Below are 12,224 nucleotides of genomic sequence, written 5' to 3' on the forward strand. Positions count from 1 at the left end.
GGGGGGGCAATGGCCATGCCGCAGTCCCTTCTTCTCCATTCCTTTCCTGGGATTTTGGGCATGTACGCATACATTCCTGACCTGATTTTCAAGGCTCCAGGTCCAGCACTTGAACCGCGGTGAGCCTTTTGGGCATCCAGCACCTTAACCACCATGCTACTTCCTGGCCCCTATTAACTACTTCTTAAGTAATAGCAGTATTCTAATTACTTTCCTGAAACCTGAAACTAAGATAGCAAGGATTAAAATATATTGTTGCATTGTGTCTTAACTTTTCATGTGAGCTAAATCTTCTATTTTATCTATAAAATAGATGTTTATAAAGTGGAATAAATCTACCTTCTACCTGTATATGACATAATGCACATTTTACTGGTTTATAACCTGTAAACTGTCATCTAGCTGTAGTGTGGGAGTATAAATACTTCTCTTATTAGATATTAGATTTCTGGGGAAAAGAGTTGGCAAGGACCAGCTCTTGAATTGTTTCACATTTTTTCTGAATCTTTAGCATCTTGTCATTGGTATTTGTTTACGATACAGTGACTAAATTAATGATGACTAGACTCGTTTGGAAAGGTCTTGAATATATATGTGTGTGAATAAATAAGCCCTAGGTCCTAATTTTTCCTCCAGTTTATGGCTTAAATAATAATACAAGATAAATTTTAGAAATTAAGCGGGTAGACAAAGCATTTTTAAATCAGCAGCCGTCAGCAGTCTTTAAAGCCTGGAAAGTAATATATGGTTTTACAAATTTTTTGTTACGGAAATCTTGAAACATTTATAAAAGCACAGAATAGGATAATGGGACCCCATATATTAATCACCCAGTTTCAATAATTATCAACACATGGTGAGTTTTGTTTAGGTAACTTTCACTCCTATTTCTATACTGAATTCTTAGAGCAATTTTCAGCAGTTTTCAACTTTTATTTATCCACAACTACTTAAAATATATATCTCTATATTCTCTTAAGATAATTTAATAATGGTTCCATTAACACACTTCAGAAAAATTAAGAAAATTCCTCAATATATTGGACTATCCATTCCGTAGTTAGTGTTAATTTCCTCTTAAATGTTTTATTGCTGGGGCCTGCAGGTGACATGGTGGTTGAGGGCACTGGACTCCCACATGGCTGACGGTTGAGTCCTGGACCTGGTGGCTTTCTTTCTCACTCTCACTCTCTTTCACTGTCACTGTCACTCTCACTCTGACCCTCTCTGGTCAGATTAAAATAAATGGATGAATGAATAAGTAAATAAAATTGAATGAAATATTTTTTTTAAAACAATGTTTTATTGTTGACTTGTTTCGAACAGAATCCAACCAAGGATTTCACATTGCATGATGTGATTATTGTTACTATATCTCTTAATTTGTAGGCTTCTTTTTTTTAAAGGAATTATTTTATGTAACTTTATTTATTATTATTATTTTAATATTTCCAGAGAGAGAGAGTAAGAAAGCAGGTCTCCAGGTCTGGGACTCAAACCACAGTCAGCTATATGGGAATCCAGCAGCCTTAACCACAATGCCACCTGCTGGCCCCAATTCATAGCCTTCTTTATTCCCTTTTAAAAAAAAATTCCATTCCTTCGTGAAAAAAACTGGGTTGTCATGGAGAATTTTTCACATTTGGATTTTGCTGATTATACCCCTGTTGCATTAAGATTCTCCTATCATGCTGATTTCCTATAACTGGTGCTTAGATTTAGCTTGATCAACTTCAGATTTGATTTTTGGCAAGAATACTTGATAGGTGATACAATGAATTCCCATTGGATCGCATCAGGAACAACATCATCTCTGATTGTTTTTTTTTTTGTAATCTTAAAATTCATTAGCGAATTCAGGTTTTGTGGCCTGATCTATTCACCCTAAAGGTGTCTATCAGCCTTTGATGGTTTTTGCCTAGATACAGTAATGTATATGGCTATCAAGGAGTGGAGTTCTAAAAATGTTATGATGTGTAGAATAATAGCTCCATCTTACTAGGAAATTCAGAAGTGAAAAATAATGTTATTGGGTAGTAACAATTAACTGCTTTATTAGTATTGAGTCTGGTTTTCTTTTTTTTGGGGGGGGGTGAGGGTTTTGCTATAGGACGCATGCGCTCTCCAGAAAGACAGAGACAGAGGGACAGAAAGCGAGAAATCACCCCCCAGGGGGGATGGTCCCACCGCAATCCCTTCTCCTTCATTCTCCTCTCGGGATCTTGGGCACGCACGCACACACGCCCGGCGTGAGTTTAAGCCACTGGGTCCGGGACTCGAACCGCGGTTGACTACACAGGAGTCCAGCAACATAGCCATTACGCTGACTACTGGTCCCTTGAGTCTGGTTTTTTTTTTTTATAGGCTATTTAAGTTGAACTTTTTGCCAATTGAGGTTTTCTATAGGTTCTATTTAATGAAAGTAGCAAGGGAAATTAGGAGTTTGTGTGGATGAAATAAGCATGCTTTATTCTTTTCTATTGCAGAAATCATTTCTCAAGAAGTTCAGTTGCTGCAGGTGGGCAAAAGGGAAAATCCTACTATACAATTACATTCACTGTCACTTTTCCTCACAAAGATGATGTTTGCTACTTTGCTTATCACTATCCGTATACGTATTCAACTTTACAGGTGAGAACCCTGCATTCTGTTATGACAGCTGTGTTAAATGCATGTGTGTCAGATAATTGAGGGAAGTTGCTTTAAGTAAATACCTTAATAAAATAAGAAAACGGTTGAGTATTGAAGATTTTAGAAAATACACATTGTTTGTTGAAAACATTACAGGAATTGAAATGGGAATGTAGTCCTTACTTTTTTAAATAGAAATATTAAGGGAATTTGAAAAGATTTTTACTTCCAGTATTTTGTAGAAATTGCAGTTCTCTAGCTAAGATTTTATGCTTTATAAAATTTGACTAGGCAAGATTCTACTTGTTTAACCAGAAGCATTACATTTCATTAAAAAAAATGTAACAGTAGAGAAATGTGGATGCAGTTTGAATTTTTTTCTGTAGGAAATGGTTTCATTATGGAGCCCAAGATCCAAATCTCTTAGAATATGGGGTAAAAGAGTCATTTTGTGGGACCTTTTGCAATTTGAAATATTTGCATTGTAAAACAAAACTAATTAGATGATCAGCTGTGGCAGATTTAACCTATGAGAAGAAGAACTTCTTGTCAGGGATCATGAGGATATGATCAGTTTACCAAGAAAAAAAATGGAGTACTATGATTATAATAGAAATAATCTTTTGAATTATTAGAGAGGGGAAAATAAAAGAAAAACATAGTCTGTAGAGCAGTAGCGATATCAAGGCTGAGAACATTAAATGAGCTTTGCTGTGTTTTAATAAACGATACCCTGCAATGAAAGTATGATGTTCAGGCATCTTTCTGTGACTATATTCCATCAGAATATATACTTAATGATTTAGTAGTCCAATTTTGTATAATTTATCCTCAGAAAATAATTATGAATGAATATGTATATATATATATATGTGTGTATATATATATATATATATATATATATATATATATATATATACATGTCTTCAATGATTGTATTTGCCTGGTTACATGCTATTTATTTATTTACTTATTAATATTGCCAGAGGGTCTACATGCTTAGCAGAGAGAGAGAGATCACATCCCATGGTATGTGGTCAATCTACAATCCTCTTTTTTCCATTTCTCTCTTTTGTCAGGGTTTTGGGCACACATGCACATGGCACCTGGCATTTTTCTAGCTGTTGGGGCAGGAGTTCACACTGCAGCTGGCCATGTGGGCTTGGCTCCCTGTGCCCAGCACCTAACTGCTGCAGTGTGGGGCCAGTTCCTAGTTTCATGTTGTTATTATCTTTTTACTATATCATGCATCCTCCTAGTTTTTTCTCACCCCTCTACCATGACTTTATCGGCATTGTTCTCACCTGGACTTCTGCTGACTTTTTCTAACTTGTGTCCTAAGGAGTTTTTCCAACCGGTGTCGTTTGCTCTTCATTAGTCTTCATTCCACATTGCAGTTCAAAGGCTCTTTCATGGCAAGTCTCATCGTATAATCCTCTGGTTGCAACTCTTAAGTGATTTTTCTTACTCTTTGTATAAAATCTAAAATTCTTACCATGGTTCATTTTGTCCCTTCTCTATTTTTCATATTTTTTTGCTCATTCAGATATGTTTTGAACATTATTTATTATTTATCTTTAAATAGACTTTAATTCACTCTTTATATTCTCTAAATTAATATCCATGGAATTATAGGTTTAGTATACTAGTTGTCTTTCTCTTAGGTCATTGGGAAAGTCATGATGTGTTTTTCTGGTTTTCTATGCAAAAATGCCTCATGACTTTCCTGACAGCCCAATAATTCACAGTAAAATATATACCTCAAACTTTTAGAAAGTTTGTCCATGGGTTGCTTAGTTCACAGTAACCAATAGTATGTACACACACTTTGAGAAAGACTGGCCAACTGGGTCCATCATCTGCAGATTCTCAGTTTCTTATCCTTGTTCTTTCTGGCTTAACTGTATGGGATCTTTCTGAGTTCTTTGAAATGCTCATATTCTGTCTAATCTTCTTACGTACTTTTCCTTCTGCTTGCACTTCTTGTTTTATCCTCTTTACTTACCCTTTGGATCTCAGTTTAAATATAATTTTGTCTATAAGACCTTTCCTCACTGCCTAGACTCAGCTAAGCTTGCCCCCACTCATTACAGCTTCTTGTAACACTGGATGTTTTCCCCAGGGCAGGGTTGCTCATTCACTGCCGCCTCCCCAGTGCTCCAGAGGGTTTCTAGCAAATAGTGACCACTCAGTCAATAGTGATCATGTGAATGAGCATAGATCAAGTTTGAAAACCAATTAAATATCTAAAAATGGAAGTGGACAATTCATTTTTGGTATAAGTTCATTAAAACTCTTTTTTCAGAGTATACATGTTTAATATTTTTAATGATCTGCTATAGTATTCATAACTATGAATTCATGTATTATAAATAAGCGGTAAAATCAGATTATAATATTATATGTAATCACAGTTTAGATTACATTATGTACATTGCATTTGTTAGTAGTAGGCTAGGCAATCCTGTTGTGGGTATTTAAAAGTTTTGCTTTGTACTCTCTATGTCTCCCAGACATTTTGCAGTGAGTCCGTATTAATCTTGACGTCAGGAAAAGAAATCGTTAAAAAAAATTATGCTACACATTTTTCATTTGTATTTTAGATTATAGGTCTCTAGTCACTTAAAGTTCCAAACTTCACTGAAAATTAGAAACGTTTTCATAACACATTTGTCAGTGAAGCCTCACCTGCACTGATAGGAGTTTATTGAGAGGATTGCATCTACCTAGGGTGGCCTTGCATATGTTTTGCTGCAGAAATAATGTGTTCACTACAGGTTGCTGTCCCTGACCCGCTGGTGGCGTAGCATAATGAATGGTATACACACTTTCACCTTTCTCAAGTTTTCCAAATACTGATGTTGGAACAACATTTGGTCCTAAGAGTTTCAGATAAGGGATTAAGACTCTGATTTACTTCTAGTTATATGGAAATCTGGATGCATTATTTCTAAATATCATAGGGAGTTTTTAAATGATTGTATACTTTGCTTTTAAATTTTTATCAAGATGCATCTTCAAAAATTGGAATCAGCACACAATCCTCAGCAAATCTATTTTCGAAAAGATGTGTTATGTGAAACCCTGTCTGGAAACAGCTGTCCCTTGGTGACTATAACAGCAATGCCAGAGTCTAATTATTATGAACATATCTGTCAATTCAGTAAGTCTGTCTTCTTCACTCAAAATATCAATCATTCACACTTATTTTTCTTTGCTTTATATATATTTTTTAATGATGGAAATACTAGGAGCAGGCATCAGAAGACTTGGGTTTTGGTCTTGGTCTTGTTACTACCTCACCATGAGCCTGCCTCTGGGCCTTGATGTCCTGTCTTGACAATGAGGGGAAGTGCATGGCAACCACCATTATTTATAAGTAAAGTAACCACAGGATTGTCAAGTGTTTTGATAGCGAGCACTGAATAGCTACTGATTTTCCCTGCTGTTTTTACTTTACAAATTGCCTCAAATGTTCAGCTGTAATAGTAAAATGAAACCAAAAACCTGTTAATTTTGATAAGGTAAAGTATCTCCAGGAAAGAAACAGAGCTTGCTATGTATAAAAATATGAGTGATGAGCTGAGTGTTTATTTTGTAAGCTTGCATATGTAAATGTATAGTGAAAAAAATTTTTGATGCATTTAAGCAGATAGACTTTTAAAAAAAAATCTGTGCTTACCATAGTGACTGTAAGATAGAGATAATTCCTTTCTGCCTTCATTTCATGAAAAATTATTTTGTATTTTTAACTTTCCCAACTACTTTTATAAAGTCAAGATAGCATTTAAGAACTAATTTTACGTGTTCATAATTGGGAAATAAATAGTGGCTCAAATTCTGTTTCATGTTTTATGTTTATATTGTGAGCACCATCAGGTGTGGTTTATATTGGTTTTGGGTGTTTCTTCTTCTATAAAACCTAGTGTAATTCTTGTAGATAGTAGGTGCACAGTGAGGTCTATGCATTTATATCATACTTCACTGTTGAGCAGAGATATTACTGAAGCCCCAGAGTCCAATATACAAATGTTTAGTAGCTGTTCATTTTAATTTGAGATTTTATGTGTACTTTAGGAAATCGCCCTTACATTTTCTTATCTGCTCGGGTACATCCTGGAGAAACCAATGCAAGTTGGGTTATGAAAGGAACTTTGGAATATCTCATGAGTAATAATCCTACTGCTCAGAGCTTACGAGAATCCTATATTTTTAAAATTGTCCCTATGCTAAATCCAGATGGTGTCATCAATGGAAAGTAAGTTTAAGCAACAGTTATAGAAATATTATTGACTTGTGGTTGTCCTGTGTAAACTTGTTCAAGTAATAGTATCCAGATTAAATTGGCAGTTGTTTTAGAACAAAGACATTTTTGTTGAAGAATTTATCTAAGACTCTTAAATGAAAATATATTTTATATACTAGTAATATTATGATGTTTTAAGAAATTCTGTGTCCATGAGAATATGATTTCATAAAATGTCCATGTCCTACTTGAATTGTTTTAGAAAAATCACAATGTCAGAATATGAAAACCATTAACATATACTCATCATATTTTTGTTGGTGGTAGTGGTGCAATTTTAGATTATGCTATGATTTAGAATCTTCTGGGATCTGCTTCCACTGCTACAGAATGCTAGCCCCATCTGCTAACTTCTTGATATAAGGAGGTATATAGTGTGTGACAGAAGGAATTCTTCAGACTGAAAAATACTGGAAGATAATTACTTTTTAAGTAGAGGTGGCTTATAGTTAGTACAGTAAATTTTTTGTAACAATTTGATGAAGGCTCAGTAGTGCTTCTGAAAGATGGGATTTAGTCTAGCTGTCATGAGCATCTCCAGAAATGAGGTTATCAGGTCAGCCTTGGAGCATGCTAGTTAAGGCAGTGGATCATACATGATTGACTGTGTGGTTCCAGTCCTGGACTTGATGACTTGAAAAACATGCCAGGTATGTATGTGTGCATGCCCAAAATCCCCAGAGGAGGGAGAAATGGAGAAGGGATTGCGGTGTGACCATGTCCCATGTGGGGTGCTGTCTCACCTTCTCTGTCTCTCTGGTGAGCACATGTACCTTGTGGCAAAAATTTTTTTAAAAAGATGAAGCTATCATATCTTATTTATTTAATAGAAGCAACATGACTATTTCTCATGTACATATATATGTATTACATACATGGAGAGAGACAGAGAGACAGAAAGCAAGATATCATCTCCTGGAGGATGGCCACACTATAATCCCTTCTCCATTTTCCCTTTGGGATTTTCGGCATGCACATACATGTGCCCAGTGGGAGTTTTAAGCCACCAGCTCCTGGACTCGGATGGTAGTTGGCTACATGGGAGTTCAGCGATGAACCATTACGTCGTCTGCTGGTCCTGTTTTTCTCATATTTTAAGGAATTTTTGAATATAAAGAAAATGAAATTTCTTTTAATATGAGACTAAAATGATAAACTATTTCTAACTCAGAAACATACTGATCATGAGAAATCTATTTATATTTCTGTTACTATCATCTGATTTTTTTTCCTCAGTGGCTTTAATATTTAATACCTATGAATAAATGAAAATGTACTTGAATTTTTACAAGAGTGTATATATTTCGTGTACTTGTCTTTCTTAGCACTTTTATAGACTAATACAATCAAGATATAGGATGTTAGTGTAGCAAATGATCATGTAGACAGAATGGAAAAAGGTGACCATTAATAAATTTTATAAAGTGTAGAGTAAAACCTCAGGATCTGGAATTAATTGTTTTCTGTAGCTTGAGAATGTTGATCATAAAACTGAAATCTTACAGTTAAATGCATGTGACTCAAGATCTTGCACGTAACAAATACAAGATATGTATTTACTTAATGAATATAATGTACATTCAGTAGTCCACGCTCTATACCTGTTGAAATACTTAGTAGAAATAATCATGACATGAAATCGGAAATGTATGTAAGGTTTACTGGTACCAATGTTTTCCTGTCTTTTTGTTTCTGTGTGTATAGTCACCGCTGTTCTTTAAGTGGAGAGGATTTGAACAGACAGTGGCAAAGTCCCAATCCAGATCTGCATCCTACAATTTACCATGCTAAGGGGCTGCTACAGTATTTGGCTGCAGTGAAGCGTTTACCCCTGGCAAGTGATCATAGTTTTCTTACTTTGCATAGTCAAAGGTTTTTATTCATCAATGACTTGGTATTTTGTATGTTTTTTTCTGGCTGTATAAGCCAGAAAAAAACTGCTTCATTTCTGAAGCAGTTTCTTTAATTTTTTTCCTATTATTAATCACTTGTGTAGTAATTATGGTATCTAATTAATACCATATTAATATATCCATATCCTTATTTTATCAGGCTGAATGTTTATAATTCTCACACGCTTTTATTTTTCTTATTATAAATATTGGTTACTCCTGGTTTAAATTAAATATTTGAACTCCAAGATAACAATATGTACCTTCCAAATTCTCAAACTAGTAGAAGCTGATTTTGAGTTCTTTAGTCAGCTCTGAGATTATTAAGTGTTTCGTACATACATGGGAAATATAGTATAAGCATAGCGTGAGATTATACTGGATTTTTAAAAATATATATACGTGTTCCTCCTGTTTTCATTAGCTTTTGACTTGTGTGTTCCTGTGTAAATTATTTAATCTTTCTTTGGGTAAGATAAAAAAGCATTGCAGGGGACAGAATTGACATGTGAGGTCTTTATTTTTAAAATGACATTCTTTTTTTTAGAAATAATTATTATTTAATTTTATTTATTCATTCATTTATTTTAATTTGATCAGAGAAAGACTGACACACAGAGAGAAGGAAAGTGAGAAAGCAAACCACCAGGTCTGGGACTTGAACTGTGGTCGTCCATGTGGGAGTGTCCAGCGCCTTAACCACCATGCCACCTATTGGCCCTAAAATGACTTTCTTAAAAATTAAATGTAAACCAAACCCTTTTTTATAGTGTTTTCTTTGAGAGCATTTTCTGTTCTTTTAAATTAGGTAAATGTTTCAGCAACCCCTTTGGGGCAGGGATGACTACTGTAGGTTTGAAATATAATCGAGTTTATTATTTTTTAACTGGTGAATAGTAGATACAGGAGAAAGAATGGAAATTGTGCTTAGATGTAGGACCTTCAATGCTATAAATTCTATTGGTTCTACTTGTTAAGTGGTGGTTTTGTTATATTGAAAGACCAGGAACACAGACTTGTTCATTGGCTTGATATTAACTGCCTATACTTGGCAATATATGACTTTGAAAGCTTTCAATTTTTAAAATATATTGTCTTTTCAAGGTTTATTGTGATTATCATGGCCATTCCCGAAAGAAGAACGTGTTTATGTATGGCTGCAGCATCAAAGAGACAGTGTGGCATACCAATGACAATGCGACTTCGTGTGATGTTGTGGAGGATATGGGATACAGGGTAATTATCACAGATGATTCATGAGCTTGTCAGTTCAGACATGCATAACACAACAGAAAATAACTTGTATGCACTCTCCAGATTTAAGAAATGTTGGCATTTTACCATTTTTCTTTGAGTTTTTTTTTTATTTTAAAAGTTTCTGCTTTTCACATTTAGAATTTTCATCTATTTGGAATTTATTTTTGTATGAGACAAGAGGATCTAATTTTATTTTCCTTGTGGAGACCAGTTGTCTCAGCGTCATCTACCGGACGGTGCATCCTTCCTCTGTTGATCTGATGAAGCCGCCTGTTACGTACTGTGTTGCAACATGTATGGGGTATTCTGAGACTCTCTCATATTGTAGTCATTCTTGTTCCTATGTCTTTGCATTCCATATCATTTTAATTACTATAGGCTTAGAATTGATATCTTGTAGGGCAAATTTTTCTTTCTTTTAAAAAAATTGCCTCAGCTCTTTTTGTTTGTTATTCTTGTGAATTTTATTATTATTTTTTTTAAATTGCTAGAGGATATATATGTTTGCCAAAGAGACAGAGAAAGAGAAAGGAGAAAGCACCTCCTATTGGGGTGTGGTCATGCTGCAAATCCATTCATTTTCTTCCATTTCTCCATCCTTCTCATCATTTTGGGCACACATGCACACACAGTCAACGTATTTTTCAAGTCTCTTAGGCTGGGATGTGAACCAAAGTATACGATGTGCGATCTGGCTCCTTTCACCACTAGGCTACCAGGCTGACCTTCTTTCTTGTGAATTTTAAAATCAGTTTGTGGTTAAACTTTGTTGGGGTATGCATCAGAGTTGCAATAAATTCAGATAAAATGGAGAGAATTATGATGATGATAATATATGGCATTGTTGTCTATAAACATTGGCTAGTTAACTATTGAGTCTTCTATGTCCTTCAGTCAAGATCTAACATTTCTCTAAATAGGTGTGATGTTTTTGTTAGATTTATTCCCACTTTATGAATTTTGTTGCAGCTGGGAATGACATTTTTTTTTCCCTGCATAGCCACCTACCCTCAGTTGATCATTGCTGATGCATAGAAAAAGCTTCAATTTCTTTACAGGAGAAATTTTTACACGTTTTCAAATCTTTTTACAATGGCTTACCTATCAGAATGGCATCACATTTCTCAGTAATAGCCCTGGAAGCAAAAACTTAGTGGAGCAATGCTGTTTCACATTTCAGCTACATCCCAGCCTATAAATTTTATATGCCTTCCTATTAATACGTGTTCAGTTTTATTTGCCTTCCTATTAATATGTTTAAATTCAATAGAAAGACAAAACAGATAGAATAAACGTGAAGGGAGAGCTCATGACTATTTATCTATAAAATGCCCAATATGTCAATAGTCAGTGAGTGTTACTGCCACAATACCTTTAGAAAATTTAGTCTTACAAGGCAAGGACATTAGATGAAGGAAACAGAATAGATTAGCAGAGCTTGGGGATATCTTTGGAAGATAAATAGGGAATATTTAGTTTAGATACACAGAGTAAGAAAGTGAGATGGAGAGGCCCACAGCATGAGAGAAAACTAGACAGCAGGACACACACACATATCCTAGCACTGCCATCACCCCCGTCCCTTTACCCAGTCATTTCTGCTTGTTTATCCTATTTCTCTTCTCAGGGAATTCTTACTTAGCCCCCTGAAATGAATTTAATTTTCTCATTGCCAGAGGACACGTGTGCTTGCCAGAGAATGCACCCACACTTCCCAATGGGGCATCTTCTAGTATGGCTAAATACTGTACATAATAGACCATCATTTCTGAGTGAGACGACTAAGATAATGTAGGTTAGGACATTACTTCTTTGGTTGAATAAGTAGTCCCTGTACTTAGTAGGCATTAAGTAAGTACTTACTGAATGAATTAGACATTTAACAATTGTATTACCTTATATAGGTTGTGCTTATAGCTTATAGGGTACTTTTCATATGAATTTTTGTTTGAGTTTCTCAGTGCTTTGTGAGGTAGGGACAGATTATCATTGCTATTGTACATATGAACCAACTAAGACTTCTGGGTCAGTGGACACGCTTTCAGCGTTGGCCAAAAAGCTATGTGCCCAAGACCAAAACGAAGTGTTGCTTCTCTCAGCCCTGTGCACTCTCCGTTCTGCCGCGGTGTCACTCCTGC

At 35.2% G+C, this 12,224-nt stretch overlaps 1 protein-coding gene across 1 annotated transcript in view; it reads left to right on the top strand.

Moving 5' to 3' along the window:
* The window catches only part of AGTPBP1 (ATP/GTP binding carboxypeptidase 1), a 134,753-nt gene that overhangs the window by 120,352 nt on the left and 2,177 nt on the right, over positions 1-12,224 (top strand). Inside the window, exons 18-22 of the mRNA XM_027775591.1 lie at positions 2,487-2,631; positions 5,641-5,794; positions 6,709-6,889; positions 8,642-8,771; positions 9,934-10,065. Coding sequence (XP_027631392.1) covers positions 2,487-2,631; positions 5,641-5,794; positions 6,709-6,889; positions 8,642-8,771; positions 9,934-10,065 — 742 coding nt within the window. The remainder of the gene's footprint in view (positions 1-2,486; positions 2,632-5,640; positions 5,795-6,708; positions 6,890-8,641; positions 8,772-9,933; positions 10,066-12,224) is intronic.

The sequence above is a fragment of the Tupaia chinensis genome, unplaced genomic scaffold, assembly GCF_000334495.1.
Source record: "Tupaia chinensis unplaced genomic scaffold, TupChi_1.0 Scaffold000007_1, whole genome shotgun sequence".
Taxonomy (NCBI): Eukaryota; Metazoa; Chordata; class Mammalia; order Scandentia; family Tupaiidae; genus Tupaia; species Tupaia belangeri.